Source organism: Rhipicephalus microplus, chromosome 9 (assembly GCF_043290135.1).
Source record: "Rhipicephalus microplus isolate Deutch F79 chromosome 9, USDA_Rmic, whole genome shotgun sequence".
Taxonomy (NCBI): domain Eukaryota; kingdom Metazoa; phylum Arthropoda; class Arachnida; order Ixodida; family Ixodidae; genus Rhipicephalus; species Rhipicephalus microplus.
In genome coordinates, this window is record NC_134708.1 from 28,479,072 (window position 1) to 28,497,216 (window position 18,145).

At 44.3% G+C, this 18,145-nt stretch overlaps 1 protein-coding gene across 2 annotated transcripts in view; it reads left to right on the forward strand.

Annotated features, from left to right (window-relative positions):
- LOC119163651 (uncharacterized) overlaps positions 1–14,976 on the forward strand; it is a 36,330-nt gene extending 21,354 nt beyond the window's left edge. For both annotated transcript variants that reach the window (XM_037415694.2, XM_037415693.2), the window contains one exon: positions 614–14,976. In XM_037415694.2, coding sequence (XP_037271591.2) covers positions 614–1,113 — 500 coding nt within the window. In that variant the 3' untranslated portion in view covers positions 1,114–14,976. The remainder of the gene's footprint in view (positions 1–613) is intronic.
- The last annotated feature ends 3,169 nt before the right edge of the window (positions 14,977–18,145 follow it).

Here is an 18,145-nt window from a genome sequence, read left to right on the forward strand (position 1 = left end):
CAGCGCTGAAGGTGCGACGCTATACACAAAAAAAATAAGCCCTCTGCCGACGATGTGGCGGTGCCATCTCGTAGTGGCCCTGGGTTCTGCACAAGCTCATGTTTCCCGACACCACTGCCAGATGGCGTCCATATTCCACACAGTGCCTCTATTTTATCAATTCCAGCCAGATGCTCGCGACTCAACATAGAGGAGGTCTGTCTGAGGCGAGGCAAACTAAAACGGCCGCGCATGAATGAGACCAGGACTTGCAGTATGACCAGCAGAAGACCATCGTCTTTCGACAACATTTGCAGCAAAGCACGCAGATAGGCGGCCAATTTTTTGTCTATTTCTTTCACTGTCATTGTTTTTTCGACTTCTTTTTCATTCTAATTCTTTTTTTCTTTCTCTCTTATTGTTCTTTCCTCTCTGGCCCATTAAAGTTATTGCATCTTACGCCAGAAAAATTGGTGCATTTTTTCTTGTAGCGAAGCTGAAGATGAAAAATAAGGCGAAACAAGTACGTGTCGATAGACTTTCTGTGTACTTAAACAGCTCAGCTGTCAAACCTAGAAAATCTTTCTATTGGGGTGCAAGCTTGATGGGACTTAATTTTCCGTTTGTCCTGCAGCTGACACTTTCACCCAGTCGCCGTCGAGTTACAACACAGTGACCAACGTGGGGGGCCGCTCACTCTGGAGCTCGGACCTGACCGTCGGGCCGCACCACCCGACGCACCACCCGCACCACCACCACCACAACGGCGGCATGCAGACGACAATCAAGGAGGAGCCGCTGGACTTCGATGCGGCGGCCGCTGCGTACGACCGCAAGGTACTCCCAGAGAGTGGCATGTCGTGGAGCACGGATCTGGATGGAGGCGTCACGCACGTCCCCTCGCCGTACCAACCTGTGCCACCGCCTCCACCGCCGATGGGACTTGGTCCGGACGGACCCCCACGCCATGGGCTGCACGGAATGAGCAGTCCGGTGCCCGGCATGGTCCACGGCGGTGAAGGCTCCACGATGCAACTGGGACTGCCGCAGCACTCGATGCACCAGCCGGTCAAGCAGGAAGGCGGTGACGTGTGGCCACTCGACAACCGAGTCCTCTCGACGGGGTGGAGATAGCTTATCGAGACGGGCTTTGCGTTTCTGACCTGATCTGGCCACAGTCTCTCATTTTAGGGTACCGCATCGAGCTCTAGCGAGCCCTGGCTTGTCACTTTCGAAATGTGAGTAACTAGCAGGCTGGCTGAAGGGCGTTAACTTACTGCTTGAGAAGTCAAAACTTTTCACGTTGACAGTGAGCAGCGCAAATTGCCGAAGTGTGGAAAGACACGCAAGAAACAACTCTGGAAGTGAAAGAAGAACAAACACGAGCGCTGTGTGCAACCCTTTCTTTCCTTCCTCAGTCCTTCCTTGCGTGTACTTCATCTTCAGCACTTCTGTGCTTCGGACCTGCTCATCGTCAGCACAAGCGCAAACCAACTTTCCCACATTGCCAATCTTATTCAGTAGTATTCAGGCATTGTGGCCATAAGAATATGATGCAACTCAAATCAGTGCAGAATAGTGAATAGTTGACCTGCCCTGTGACTACTTAAAGGGCTGTCGATTTCTCCATTGGCAGTAGAGGTACATGTGTTTGCCTTGGTACCACGATAAAGAAGGGGGCATGAGAAGCATTATTAGTCAACACAATAGGGTGCAAATTTCAATGTGCAGTAAGGCAAAAAACTAAGCGAGCTGTGTGTCGTCTCATTTTTGTTGTCTCTCAAGGAAATGTCCTGGCTGCTTAGGCGGGTCATTTCCGTCCTAAATACGTTATATATCTGACTTTCCTGGTTTCTTCTTTCTGATTTCGTTGCCTGGGCTTTTTGCATGCTTGAAACTGAGCAGTTGTTACCAGAATGGTTTTGCAGTGTGACTGTTTCTTACGCTCGCAAAGTTGCAGTGGTAATGTCGGTTTGGCTTCATGCCTCTTATGGCTGCAGAGAATAGGTGCTTGAAAATTTACTTTTATTTGCTAGCCAGTCAACGTACCTCACATGCTTACCGTTTTACGCCTCTACATTCACTTTCTAGAGCCAGGGCTTGGGACTTGGCATGCCATACGTGGCGAGTGAAAGACTTGCAGTCTAGTGCGCTTCTGCAGCTCTTCACTTGAATGCATGATGCATTCTGATTAAGCATATACAGTTTAGAGAACTTCTGGCCCTCTTTGCTCTGCTTTGATGAAAATATTAACTTGGTGTAAAGACTCTTTTGTGGCTGCTGCGTGCTTCATGAGGGACATGCGGAATATTTTTTTTTCTTTGTTGATTCACATACACTTCTCTCTGTGGAAGTATGTAGAAACTTGTCTCCAATGGCTCATTTGTCAAGCTCTGCACCGAGTCAAGCCTCAAGATTGCCGTACTTGCACATTTGCAGTGGGTTTCAGTGGCCTCCTCTTGTACTCTACACCTGAGAACCAGTTGGCTCTGGTGCTAGAAAATACCAGATTCAGCTAATTACCTCCAAGCTGTTTCTAAATGTTTCTACATCCAAATAGTTTGCTACGCAATACCTCATCCGAATTTGTGCTGCCTGTCCTTTGCTCAAGTTGGCGCTCAACGAACTCATTACGAATCACGGGGTCACATTACGGATCGGTTGCTTTTGGGAGGATGATCATTTTGAGTGAATGGGTGCTGATTTCGCTGAACCAGGAGAAGGCAAGAGGCCATGTAAGTTCTTTGCTGCTGCGTCACATTCAACAGAAGGCGCCCCAATAAATGCCTAGTTGAGAATAGCGCTATAGCTTATTGCCACTTCAACTCTGATCACTGCACAACACGCGTTTTTCTGCTCGTTGAATTGTCCGTGCATCTATCTGCATCAATCTGTCTATTCGTTGCTCTATATCCATCTGTCGACATTCATTCTTGTCAAACCATTTGTTCGCATCTGTTTAGTGTATCTATTTGTATGCCCATAGCACTGCATCCATCCGTTTGCACTAATTCATGCGTGCATAATTTCATGCACCCAAAGAAAAACGAAACACAGTAGGGAAAGACCTTCCCATAGAGCGTATAATAAAGGTAGAGGAGTTAACTAGCTGGTTTGCTATCCTACAAGACCTTCCCATATCATTCTTTAAACACTGTGTGATCAGTCATCTGCCTAACATAACTATACCTGCCAAGTCTGCCTGTGGTACTGGCGCTGATGTGTTGCCGCTTAGCGATGTGACAATAATGGGGCTATTTGAAAGTTAAATGGTTTAAGCGAGTTAAGTGGTGACCACCTCACCATCCGCGTTGCAAGCTGCTCTGCTCAATGCCTCTTACGTTCTTTTCTCTCATAGCATGCGCTTGTAAACTTGCACCCATCTTGGTATGTTTGTTTACACTTATCCGTGTGCACCTATTCAAGTGCACCTGTTCATTCGCTCCCATTTAAGTGGCATGTGTTAGGGTGGATTTTCTCGGGTGTCATTGCCCTGTTGTTTAGCACCCATACATCCGCCTGTCTCACTTTACAGTGAACACTCCCTCGCAACAGGTGTCATTGCTCGAGAAGCAATGTGCTGCGACAGTAATAGGGTGTTTGATGGCCGACTGTGACAAAAGCTCGTTCTGGCCAAAATGTGGATCAAGTGGTTACTTCATTGCCTTTGAAAGACTACTGATGGGCGTGAGTTGAGAGTTATGTGTAAAAAAAAAAGATTTTTTTTTCTTTGTTTTCGTCGCACAAGGTGGTTCACCGCTGCACCTTATTGCAAAGCAATGACGCTTCGAAGGTCGCAGTACCTTGATTTCTCGAACGGTGTATTCTTAAAGGTCGTCTACACTGCCAATGTTCAACATTAGGTACAGCTCCACTTTCGTAGCCATTTTTGCTCATAATCTTGCACTTTCTTCATCCTAACTCTGATTGTGGGGCCTCCCCGTTTTTGGAGGATCAATGCTCATGGTTTTGTTTCTACCACCTTATACTGCTGTCATTATATATATATCTTTTTTTCATTTTTGGAAGAGTTTAAGGCTGTAGAAGACGAGACATTTTTCTTGGCAGTAATATATGCTTTCCTTACCAAAGGCTTTTTTAAAGTGCCAGATAGAATTTTCGCTCATTGGACAGTGTTAGTTGGAAACATTCACTTTTCTGCTTTATTGCATCCACTGCAAGTTCTGTAACATTCTGATATGCCATTATTTTTCATGCTTTTAAGTTGGTTCTAAATCATCTGGAAAGCATAAATAATATGAGCGAGCATTCCAATATCCTTGTTCTAAGAGATACATAACAAACCCCATCTTAAAGTTTGCTCCACGCATTTCATGTCCAGTGATGCAACAAATACGAGTTGAATCAGTTTATACTCGCAAATCTAAAAATAATGGTTCTGATAAAATTTCTTTTTCTTAATGGGAAGTAAATATTACTCACACAAAAAGCTCCTTCAGTCAGCCTGCTTTGCCACATTGTATGTTACCATTCATGTGTCACGCCAGAACGAAACTGGAATGTAGGAAAAACAAATTGGAACCGTTGGTCTTGCTCACACTCGTGATGTCGACTTCTTTCCTTCGCAGATGCCTCGTCGCAGAGGCTTATGGGCATTTAGCATCCTCTTACGTCGCGATCGTGCACTTTGCGCTTGTAAGGGGCACTGCATTCTCAAAATCTTTTTTTTTTCTTCCTGTTTTCATTTTGTTCTGGCGTGACACCACCAATGGGGATAAGGAATGCAGTGGTCAAAGGAACAGCGGAACAGAGCTGGCAGCCACTGGGACAGTGTACTTGTGACAGTTTAAACTTGGATGGCTCAATATTCATGGAGGTTCAGAAAACCTAAGGTTTTCGTACGGCTTGCCAGCTTTTCGGCATGTTTTGTCGATGCTCAGATGCACTTAGTGAGGTTATCTGTTGATTAGACTGGCCGAGCATCGGGATGGGGTCGAAAAAATGAACGACGTGGGGACGTTTACGAGGCCCGGGTGGTCAGAGGCACGCTTGCATCTCGGTGGTTTTGGGGTCGTCTTGTGTCGCAACAGTCACGCTTCGATAAAATCGTGTCGTCAATCTTGGTGGGTCACTTTTGAACAAGACCCAGTTGGCAGTATATGGCTGTTTACTCATTAACAACACACGAAAGTGAAACTGTTCTCGAAAGTAATTCATTGAGAAGGCAGATGTGGTTTTTCAGGAACAGAAGTTGTGTTGTGTGTCGATTTCTACACCTTTTCTTGTCATATGCATGTTTTTACCCATGTGCTCTCTAATGTCGTTTGTTTTGATCCACGATTATGTTTTATGAGGTGCTACATTGTTAATCTCTGTGCGCTCTTTGCTCCTGGTATCTAGACAGACGCAGTCAAGCCTTGTTATAATAAACTAGCGTCGAGACCGTAAATTAGCGCATTATAGCCCAGATTTATTGTAACACCACAGCAAAGAATTGGCTCTAACAGATCGGCAGTTTAAGTTGCTCAGAAATAATTTTTACAATAACCTCTATATAGGCAAGGAGCTTTCAAGTGTCCATGCATGAGATGGCCTATTCTACTTCAGCAGTTTTAGTCGTTGGGAGTTTCTTCAACTACGGCTTCCGAGTCACCTGGCCATGTTCGCGGCATCCGCGCTGCTTATTTTCAAAAAGATTTTCGGCAGTTTTGTAACCCGAAAAGCAATTTCTTTGTGTCAATATCTCATTTTATGCAAAAATGTAATTCTGAATCGATTTTTGATATATTCTGCTTTTTACTAGAATGATAAGCCTTGTGCAAACCAAATATTTCTTTCTTTGTTATAGCTGATGTCGTGACAACTCTCGCGTTTTTGGTTTCGTTATAAAAAGAATAAATGCCTCGGAAAGCAAGCATGACCAACCAAACTTCATGTCTAGTTCACTATAACCGATAACTCACTATATCAGTGTTATCATAACAATACGATGTTTGACTTAAGTCTGTCGTTGTTGCAAGATAGAATTGTAGCAAGCGTACTCTGTCGGAGCACTACGTTTTTTTGTTTTTCCTTCCTGCATTTTATCTCTCTCTGTGCTTAATGGTGCACCCGTTTTGATGGACGTCCGAAAGATGTCACGTTTCGAGCCCGCATTCCCGGAATCACTTTCTCAAAGGCCGGGAATCTGATGTGGCGGCTTGTGATTTTGTACAGCGTGTGCCCCCTTTGCTGGGCATTTTTCGTCGATTGTGATTGGGCCGTGTTTCTTGACAGCGGTCGCAGCTGCCGGGCAGTGTCGTTAGCGCTGCCGGGATTTAAAAGGTGTGCACTTCGGCTGAAAGGCATAGGCGCACGCATCTGCTGCTAACTGATCAGAAAAATACGGCGCCGGCTGCGACCGCAGTCTGAACACGGCACTGCGCTACTGGGTTTGCATTTCGATTGGTTGCTGCCAAGGCTTTTCTCTTGGAACTACGAGTGCTGGTTAACCAAAGTATTGGAAATTTGGGAGCAGGTATGATTGGGCTGGAAAGCCTAGTCTGCCCAAATGCACTTTGTATTCTGCTCGAGCTTGCGTGGAGAACCTCCTTTGAATAGCATGTTCAGAAAGTTTCGTTCAGGGACATCTCTGCAGTACAGCTTGAGTTCAAACTGAAATACTGGTACCAAGTGTGTTGACATTCTTTGCTCTATGGAAATTGTAGTAGGCGCAATAATTAGCACTTACAGGAAACCTGGATTCCGTGTTGAATGAGTAAGAGTTTTCTTAGAAGAAAGGAAAGCCTTTCCTTCCATTTTATCTTTGAAAGGCCTGTGTTGCTGCTGCTGATCACTTACAATACAGCAAGCTTGCATAGCTCAAAGACTGATCATCAGCACCCTTATTCATTGAAGTGATGCATGAATTCTTGGTGTCGTTTATAACCTTCTTCGTAATACATTGTGTCATAATCAAATTGACCCCTATCGCTCTTGCTTCATTTTTTTGCAATGCCAAGAGACAAGCCTGGCAGGGATCATTTGAAATGCAAGCCCTTGTGTATAGAATGTTGCGTCGTTTAGCGAGGCAAGCATAGGTGATTCGCCTCAGTGATTTGCTGGCTCGCTCATTTTTGCGTGCTTTGCGAAAGCGGCATTTGGGGGCGAGTCTCGCACACAATCGCATTCTAGTTGAGTAGGGACCTGTTACATCTGAAGTTCGAAAACAGTCTGGTTAAATTTCGGCATATAAAAACGTGGACGTAGAAATATGGTCGAACAAGCAGAACAAAAAGAGGGACACGCAGATCTGTTTTACTGTGAGGTCTTCTTTACGGCAGATGGAATTTGTGTAGCTGTGCAATCTCACACTGAGAACTAACCAAGGTCATAGAAAGAGCTACAAAATGTGCTTGCAAATGGCGAGCTTGTACGTATTACTAATGACTGTTGCCAACACGATTGGTCTGGCTTACTCAATGAGGGATTCGATATTAGCTAAAATGTGTGATGGCTTTCTCTGGTATCAGTAGAAATAAGCTTTCTAAAATCTGTGTGAAACATGTCAATTGGCAATCATTATCAAGCACAAAGAAGGAAAATAAAGGCGTTTATAATGGCATGAGATGCAGGATAAGCAAATTCGGAAGCAGGTGTCTATGAACTGGCAATCAAACATAGTATCGAATATGGCTGGTTTTTTAACTTTATGCAGAAGCATAGGCAAAGATTTTTTTTAGGGAACCTCCTTGATTCTGGAGATTGAGAGGGCTTACCCTCTTGAAATGATCATTTTTGCTCTGTACGCCATGGGGGAACAAATTCAGGGGGGAGGGGGGACACGGCTTGCTATGCCACCCCTTGACTGTGCCACTGACTGTGTGTGCCATCTTGTTTTGTAGCAAATGCTTCCTTGTGAGGGCCTGTACACGAACTTTAGCTATAAAAACATAAGTGCTGAAAATTTCAGTTTTGCGCTGATTGTTTCACATTCGAACGAGCAGTGGCAACTGATGGTGGGAGACAGTTACTTTTTTACGCCTAGAATCACTGTCTATGGCATGAACTTTCCTTTACATTTCTGTAAAAACAGATAAGTACTGTGCCAGAATGGCACAGCACGCAAAATTGCCTACCGGCAGTGAGCTTGCCAAGGGAGGTATTTTACACCTGTATTTTTGATACCTGTGCCAAGGGAGCCAGATGGGCAAGTTGTGTTACACCTCTCTTACTGAACAGCACAAAGGAGTCAACTGGCGAAGTCAAAAAGGAGTTAATTTTGAAATTACTAGACAAGCTGTTTTACACCAGTATTACTAAATGGTGCAAGAGAGTCAATTGAAGTAGAAAAGAAGTCAATTTGAGAGCCAACTGGGCAAGTTGCTTTACATCTGTCTTACTAAACAACATAAGGGAGTGAACTGGAGATTTGGGAGTCAACTGGGCAAGTTGTTTTACACCTGCCTTATTAAATTATGCAAGGGAGTCAACTGGAGAAGTAAAAAAAAGGAATTGATTTGGGAATAAACTGGCAAGTTGTTTTTCATTGGGCTTCAGTACTAAATGACACGAGGGAGTCAACTGGGCAGTTGAAGCGGAGTTAATAGGGGAGTCAGTCGGAGTTAACAGGCCAGTCAACTTGCACTTGCCTCGCTGAATGACGCAGTATTCGAAATGCTGAGAAGCTTCAGCTTCATGTTGCATAGCAGCCTCGGCTGCCATGTGTGTGGTAGAAGCATATCCAAATGGATAGTGGCCTTCAGTTGTGATGACAAATGTTTATGGATGTGTTTATTGTGAGATATCCAAACAGATAGTGGCCTTGAATTGTTATGAGAGCAAAGTTTGGATACGTGCAATTTTGTGTGCATGAAAGAGCTATCCGAAATGGACAGAGTCCTTGATGCTGTGATGAAAACATTGTGTGGACATGTATGCTTGCGTGCGCATATAAGATAATCGTGAAGGATAGAAAGTGTGGGAATCTTGTCAGAACAGTGTGGACGCGTGTGCTTGTGTGAGTGAAAAAAAAGATATTCAAACGCCTTTCAAGAAGGGCCTGTTGCAGTGAGACACAATGTGGACACGTATGTGTTTGTGCACATGAAGAAGTTATCCGAAATAGGTGGCTCTATGGGAGCCTTGTATTGCATTGAGAATAGTGTGTGGCACTATGTGCACTTGTTGTAGTTTACTTGAGATTTAGCCAAAGGTGAAATGCTGCCAAGTTGCCCGGTGCGAGTTTGCGCCAATTTTTTTTTTCTGCTGGGTTTGACTGGGTTGGGTCACAATGTAGTGAGAGTGGGTCGGAAACTGGGGGTGTGCATGAATTTTTGAGACTTCGCTTATGATGGTCGTTGTATTTAGCTGCAAAGTTCTGCATGCCTTTGCGCTGTTGTTTGGTAGTTGAGAAAAAAGAAGAAAGAAGAGCATCGCTTAGATTTTTTTGTGGTGTCTCATCAAAGACTTCAGAAAAAGATGCGTACTAAAACCCGTAGGGGAAAAGAAGAGTCTCGGCCTGTGGCTTTAGGCTCTTGTCTTGCAGTGTTTTTAAATGAGAACTACCGAAGCAGTTGCCATCACATTGTTCTGTGACTGATGGTCGTATTCTCGAATAGGCTGCTTCGGGGGTCTCGCCTTTGGGGCATGTTGATCAGTTGATCCAGTGAATGTGAATTGGGTGAACGGAAGAGCGTACATTCTGCTCGCGGCATTTTCTCGCATTGCATGAATGTCGAGTGTGTCGGCGGGATTGTTGCTGCTCAGCTAAGCTTTCCAGCAGATTGCAGCATTGCGTGGAGACCGGAAAGACCCCGGAAAGCGATTGATCTATACAAAAACAAGGCCTAATCGTCACGTCTGCAAGCTTACGTGCTGTATACGATGTGCATCATTAAGTTTGATTCATCACAGTAAAACCTGCCAGCCTCATCGCGGCGTATGTGCAGCGTAGTGCCAGCATTCTTATTGCTCACTCGAAGAGGTGCGAGGCCGCCATCCCCTGCTACGCAGCTGCATGCTAAACGCAGGCCTGCTCAAAGGCCAATAGCATCATTCGTAGCCGTTGGCAAACGCGACGTCTGTGGTTGCTAGTTCATAGCCGGCTGCTGTACAGCGGGTGCATTCACTATTCTTTTGTTACCATGTGGTTTTCGATACCTCTTCGTTCTGTCACAGTTTGGTGCTCGGCTTTTTTCGCTTCGCGAGGAGGGCTTACTTAAAAGCACTGCGCTGCCAAGCCGACGCACACATGACTTTACACATATCTACATTCGCCCTGTTAAACTCTACCATGGACTGTTGGAGCTTGTAGTTGCTTCACGGCCACGTAATGGATAAGTTTTTCAATCATTGGTGGCAAATGTTCTTAACTGCCGCAGTATCTGTTAGCGCGCTTTGTGGGTGCCCTCTCAGCTGTCTTTGCTACAGCTGTTCAACCGGGCTCAATCCAATCTGCCGGGATTTTTGTGGCCATTTTCTATGTTAAAGCTTGTACATTATTGTTTGGCCACAACAGCAATACAGAGACTGGTGTCCTGCCAGGTTGAGAGATGTTGGAGGATACTTTTAATTATTGATTATTGGTGCAGCTCTTCTTCCCCCATCTTCTTTTTTTCTTGAGCACGCGTTTTTATTTGTGAAGCCTGAAGTTGTTAAAGGTAGAAGGGTGACATGTTTAGTTATCGACTTGTGCATACACAATTAATCAAATGGTTTAGATGTGCTAACGATGGTTTTTTACTACTGTTGCCGCCATTTTTGTTGCCTTGCAATAGTGAAGGATTTTTTTTCTGTCGTAGTACAAAACTTAGACTCGTTGAGCCAAATTACTTTATACATCTTTGTTTTTTACTTATTCTCTTTGTATTAGATAAGTTGGGTTGTGTTATCTGGCTTTATTGATCTTTGGCACACAGATGCAGCTTATAATTATTGTGTACATTTGTGCATGAAACTGTAAATAAGCTTTGCCATGCTCACTTTTGAGGAGCGTTTTAAGATGTGCGATATCGACTTTTTTGGCAATCCGTCACATCAGTGTTTGCGATGTGTTTGTCATTGTGTGTTCAAGCTTCATTCGTGCACTCACAATCAAGCGTACAGCATGCTGGTGAATACCATCGTACAATGTGTGGACTATATATGTGGGAATACTTCAGTGTGCCGATTCGGCATTGTGCAGCGGTGTTATCTGTCAACTTTGCAGTGTGTGAATGACAAATTTCAGTTGCCATCCTGTTGCACTTCTCATTAAGCCGATACTTATAGCAAACATTTGGGGAATTCGTTTCTTAGAGCCTTTACTGCACAAATTTTTCACAGATAGATGCAAGAAGTGAAAAGTGCTACTTTCATCACTTATGAAGTAGAGGTGATCAATCGGTTCACGAGGGTGCAAGAAGCATCGCCCTCACCAAAAAAAGATCGTTCAAAAAAACAAGATATTCGTAAAAGTGTAGCCACCCCTTCAAAATTTACGAAACTAGCTTCCAATCATTGCTATGCTCCGACTAAAAGCATATAAACAGTAAACAACTGGTGGTAATCGACTGCTCCTCAGCTTCTGTTTGCAAATATGCAGCTAATAAAACTTAGATTACTTTAGTGCTGGTGCCATCTAGTGGTACATACACCAACTAGAGTTGGTGCGTCAGTGTGAGCACTTTGGTAACAGCCATAATTTCCATGCAGTTAGTGTCATCTACTTCTCTTTGGTTAAGACATTGATGAAGAGTGAAGAAAGTATGCGAGGCGTTGCAGTGTAAAGAAACATCGCAAAATGGCACCAGCTGGGCTGTTTTCGAGCAGCACCAAGAGTGTGCCTTTGAGCAAAGTTTTGGTGACAATTCCAGCAATCTGGAAGCCCGTAGACTTATTTGTTGGCAGACAAGTGAAAACTTCGAATCTGTATTCAAACATAAAAGAAGGTGCGCTTCGGTCAATGTTACCTGGATCTTCCTACAGATACAACTTACGCTACCTGTTCAAACTTATCTATCTATACTCTTGCCATAGTGCGGCAACCCCCATGTATAGGCCTCTTGTCTCAATGGCATACAGTAGCATCCAACAGAGCTCAATCTATAGAATGGCTATTACTTCAGCACGGAACAAACAATGAGATATTTTCAGGTGTAACGTATTGCTCCAGCTGAACTTGATGGTTTGGCCTTGGTGTCTCTGTGAGCACGGTAGTGTGACAGGTGGGAATGACTGGCATCATTCGCAGCTGTCTGCCATTTACTTGACATTAATGTCACTCGATGGGATGGGTACAAGTGGCTCTCAAGATTGAAACCGCTGACCTCTTTTTAACCTGGCTTTTTTGTGGATAAAATGTTTCTGCAGTTTTCTTCACGACTTGTTCTGGTGCAGTCCGCTGTTTTGTCCACGGCCGATCAGAAGCAGGTCCAAGGGACAGAGATGAATGCAATGCAGAAAGTTAGGGAGGCTAACTGGATCATCTGTATCCAGTTTGTTACTCTGCCATACACAGTGATTGCAAAGGCAAGAAATAGGAAATTGATCTCTAAGGAAGGCACTCGTCGTCAGTGGTTAAGGTGAGATTGTGTGACCTTACTCGCCGGCACGTGCATGTGGTTCGTTGTGGATGAACGTGGGACATCCTGCGAATAAAGCTGGGCAACTGTTCAAGGCGCAATAACGCTTGCCGCCCCTGTGCTGAATTGTAGCATCCATAATCTGGTGATATATTCTGTGCGGGCCACTTGCATCCGTGTCCGTGGACGGTGTAACAGTGTGTATCTTTGATCGATTCTCACCACCTCTGCCATTAGCAGCATGTTGTAGCCAGTGAACTGAAACAGCACAGCAAAATAACCTGCCTTAAATGAGCACGACCGTGCAAAAAGCTACGGCTGACCGACTATTGGAATCGTCGATAGGGGCCCGCCACTAGCTTTTGATCATAGATGACCATGCAGTTAGCGGAAAATGGTAGACAATGAGCTTAACTACAGCGAAGTAGAGAACTGTGTCATGTTAAAGGCGGCATGGTTAAAACTCAGAGTGGCGTCTGTGGTCGGCCAAGTGTAAGCATCGCACGTTCACCTTAGCGGGGGAAAAGAGTCCACGTGTGGTAGCCGCAGGCGCTCATACGACGGGCTTTCACTTATGGCAAGCACGGAGTCGCGGCCCATTGGCAACGTGTGCCCAGTGGCGAGTTGGTGGTTTTGTACTTGCACAGCCGCTCGATGGAGAAGAAAAATAATGGTGTGGCCTGCCTATTAGGTTATAGTGTCCGTATGCCTCTTAAGTCGATCGCCACTTGACGATGCGACTGCCCAGTGGTGTCGGCCAGCTCAATTTACGGCTGCAGCAGTATCTGCACCATAGTACAAGGCAAATTATGAGTGTTCTGAGTGGATGCATATGTTATATTTGTTTCAGCATAACCAAATAGACTCGTGCAATGAGGCATCCCCGTCTATTGTTGAATGTGTCGCAGCATCTATTTTAAGATTACTGTAGTTTACGCAGTTATGCTGTAAACTGCAATCTGCCATAAATGAGGGAGCTACACCATAAAGCATTGCTGCAGCTGTTGTGTAATTTTTTTGTGCCATAGTAGAGTATTTCACCCATGTTCACAATATGACAACCTTGACGGTAGTGTGCTGCTCAGTAATACATTTGAGTCGAACTTTTCGTAAATGACTGTTGCTAAATAAAACCCGACAATCGGCTACTTAAACAAAATCAACTTTCTTTGCACAAACTACAAAAAGTGTAGGACTCTGTAAAGCTAGAATCGTACAGAACACCTCCGCACAATGTGGGTTCTGATGATGTGTTCTTCATGTGTCTAACTTGGTGGTGTCCAGTACTCATTGCAGTTTGCTTAAAGAAAGTTTATCAAATTACTGCAGTCGTGTTTCAAGGAGTGCACAATTTTCCGTGACGTGCTTTTAAAAAAAGCTCCAACTTGACCTCGATGGGGGGCGAGGCATCCTGACGCTGCCGGTAGCTGATACAGTGGGCCGCACCAAGTTTTTTCCATCGAGTGGCTAGTCATTTGTCCTGCCCTGTTTGAAGCCTGTAACTTGCAGGACATCAACTCTTTTGACATTAAACAGTGGTGGTAAATGTCAGTTATTATCGTCGTCACTCGTTGTATGTGTGTGTGTGTCTCTGGAAGAAAAAGCACTGACGCACGACACGTCACGTCTTTACCTGTAGTTAATGTACCTGCGTTCCCACTCCCCATTTTTCATATGGATGGTATTTAGTTGCTGGAAGATTACAAAACATGGTGCTGCACGGTAATGCGTGTATTTGACTTTTTCCGGGTCCACAAGTTTGTTGTTCGTTGTCATAATCGTACTATTCTTGTTCGTGTCACCAGAGGAAACGTCAGGCATGTCTAATTTCACCGGTAAAAGAAAAAAAAATGAGGAAGCACACTTGGTGATTGTGATAAGCACGAGAAGTCAAATGGTACAAGCGAAGGTTCGTTAAGGCGGAAAACGGCTTTGCTCGCCATTGTAATTTCTTGCCAGTTGGGACCTGTTGTCGATGGCACGTTTGGTAACCCTGTATAAAAAGAATCATTTTTTTACCGTAGCGTGTCGTATTTTTGCACCTTTTGAATACGATTAGTTGTGTTGCCATGCGTGGGATAAGAACATCATTTAAATTTTCTTGCTTTAAGGTGCTTCATTTAGAGGTGAGCTTTGGAGTCCTTTCTTCCTTCTTTTGGCATTTTCTTTTTTTTTTCCCTCAGCATTACGTGCAATTTGAAACGTTTGTCATGTTTCTCATGACCGATACCTGCCGAAAAGTTCTTTAGCTTTGCTTGATTTTCGTACGCTTTGCTTTCTTGTTTTATGATTTGTGGTGTGTACAGTTGTAAGCATTTTGTTTTCTTTTGTTCTTCTCACTGTCACTATATACAGCACACTTGTCACTGTACCTCACACTGGTCTTTTTTTTTTTTAACTGTGTGGGTCAACCTGTCTGTGATTTCATTCTAGGCCAGTTACGAGACAATTCACTGTATGTATATTGCCGTATTAAAGTTTTTTTTTATCTGCACACTCTCTCTCTTTCTCTCTCTCTGAGACGTTTGACTTTCAACTCGCTGTCGCCGGCCTATCTGCATTACAGCGCAAGAGGACACTTCAGAGTACAGCGTTGCCTAAGGATCTGACCAACCGGCTACTGCTAAATATGGAAGTTGTAGCAGCTGGGTCACGGCTGTTTACGGCTTCATTAGTGCGATTCGTACGACATAATGCAGGGAAAGCCTCGCATAAAAATAGAAAGAAAAAAGAAAGCAAGTGAAAGATAGAAAGAGAAAGTATAGTAATAATAATAGAAATATAAAGAAATAGATAAGGGAGACAGAAAGAAATAAAAGGAAAAAATGGAAATGTAGAAAAAGAAAGGAGGAAAGAAAAAAACAAAACTGAAGAGAAGCAATGAAGGCTGCACAGCTGTGCATGTCCTTCAGGCTTTGCATTGTTTTCTTCAACGAGACAAAACCTCCAGTTGAAACGTTGGCTCTAGCGAGACCCCCTGTTTCAGTATATTCACTGCTTTGTGCACCCCTTTTAAGCACGAAGCTACAAAATTACTATGCCCAAGAGCAGGCTTCGGAAATGGTCTTTCCAAAATTATTGCTGGTATTTCTGAAAAGCTTCATTGAGAAATTTGCGCTGTCAGATTTTGCAGAACAGCTTTTCCGGCCCTAAACAGAATGATGCAGGGAAGATCGGTCACTAGGGTGCAGTCGGCCAATGCTCCTCTCCGACCACGGAGGAGCTGTGCCTCCCTGCTCCTGAGTGAAGGACTTTCAGTCCATTTATCTTTCATAGGTTTTCATTCAAGGATAGACCAATGCAATCCTGAGTTTGCCAACTTGACATGATGTCTTCAAGTTTGACGTTATCACCATTATCGAATACTTGATCTCCAACTGTATCTTTCCTCACCTGGCAGTAACCTTGTTGCTATGAGATACCGACGCTTGTCAGTTGTATCAATTACACAATCTTACCCAACCTTATTTTTTAAATTTTGATGATAATTTTAACTCTACTCCTGCCATAAGCTCTTTATTTGATCTCTTGCTGTCTTGTCGTAGGTCGGCAAACCCACTCTTGAGTAGAATCAAGTTACTCAGACTCGCTCACATGTATAAAGTCATCAGTCTGAGTGAGTCCGGGTGAGTAATATTCTAAATAGTTTGAGTCTGATTCAGTCTGATTAAGAAAGACTTTGGTCGTCTGGAGTCCGGGTCACACCCAAGGGCAAAATATATTTCAGGAGGAAATTTGACTGAGCTCCACATTTTTTTTGTCTACCTATAGTTCTTTTATCAACTTAAGCATGACTATCTGCCTCACGTCAGCTCACATTTATATCAGCATCTACAGACACATGCTTTAGCACATTTGCATTTGAGCCACACCTCCATATTTCTATATCAGGCACGCGAGGTCCGACATCCCACATTTCCCCCACTTCGTTTTTCATGAGAAGTTCTTAAAGAAATATCTCGTGCGAGTTTCATCTTTCAATAAAAATGTCGTTACTGCATTGTAACAACTGATGACTTGTATTTGAAGGTATGATATCAAAAGGCACCAAGTGGAGCACGAGGTATTCGCCTTAAAGGGCACCGACACCGTGGTCGAAGGTGCTCATGACGTGCTAACGGACCAACGAGTCGACTCACTCGGACTCGCTAAAACTCTGATCAAGCAATGATTTTGAGTGAGTCCGGTTGAGGAAAACTTTGGTGATGATGAGTCAGAGTCTGAGTTCGTCCTAAGGGCAAAGTGTATTTCCTGAGTGAATCTGAGGGATTTCCACATTTTTGGCTGACCTATGCTTGCTGTTATTGCTCCGCGCTACATGCCCACACTGTGACACCAGCGTCCCACGGTCACTTTCAACGGAAGTCGAGCCTAATGCAGATAAAATATCTTTTGCGATTGGCTCTTTCCGTAGTTATTAAAAAGGCCCATCATGGTCGAGAAGTTCAATTGATCGGGATCGAATATGACTGTGTGATGCTCTCAAACTGCAGTGTAACGAGCACTTTTAAACAAGTAAATGATCCCTAGCCGAACACTCTTGCAGAATTACAGATGCAGAGGCTATGATTAGATTTAGTATGCAAACACCTTTAAAGAACCATCTTTGTGCTGTCTACTGCTTGAATGGCATGTATGTGTTTTTTTTTGGGGGGGGGAGGGGGGCATAATGACATTTTGGGATTCCAAATTCACGAGATGGCCTCCAAGCTGGTCATTTCAGAGGTTGAAAAACATTAGTTTACAACTGCTGCTTGCAAACTTTCACCGGCTAACAGATTTTTTGCACTTTTTTTCGCGTTTTTCGGTAGACCTGCCTGAATTTGTCGTCATCAATGCCGTTTCTTTCTTTAATAATGTGACCCAGTTCACTCTGACTTCTGTTTTGTATCCGTGGCACCTTTCGTGAAGCTCTGCTACCTGATGCAGATTCAAAATTCTTTTGCCATCGTTGGAGGTGAAGGATGCCACCTTCTAATGTAAATGTCAGCGCTCCATAAAAAGTAAAAAAAAAGAAAAAGACTTGTGATAGTATCTGTAGTTCAGTTGCAGTCTTTAAGGACAGTCCGTCAGTTGCGTGACGTAACCATCGTAATAGTCTATCTCCACAAAGTTGGCCGAGATCGCGCCTAATAAATATTAATAAAGCAGCGCGCATCTTGATAAAGCGAGGTGCACTAGAGCAGGGATTTCGAGAGTTTCTGGGCAGAGCCGACATTCCTGCACATAAATACTAGCATCCGCGCGACACTCGCAAAGAACCACCAACCGCAGCTGTAACTGGGCGGTCCTCCGATAAAGAGACGAACGAAACAAAAAATAATAATAATCAGCAGTCGTATGCGACCCGCACCGACCCCGGCGTAGCCTGCGAGTTCCCGCGAAAGATTCCTTCGAAACTTGAATTTTATTTTGCATTTCGCCCGCACCCTCTCGGGGCAGGCAGGTCGCTTTCGTAAAGCAAGCTTCTCTTTCTCTTTTCTTTTTCGCCAAAACCGAATGTCGCGCGCGGGCCACCCTTCCAACTTTCGGCACCAGTTTCCGCGCTCATCGAGCAAGTTCACGTTCGCCACTACGCCCTCCTCCTTTTTCTTGCTTTTCGTTACGTTCCGTTTCTCCGACTCCCGGCGGCGCGCGGCGTTGACGTTGTTTAAAGATGGCGG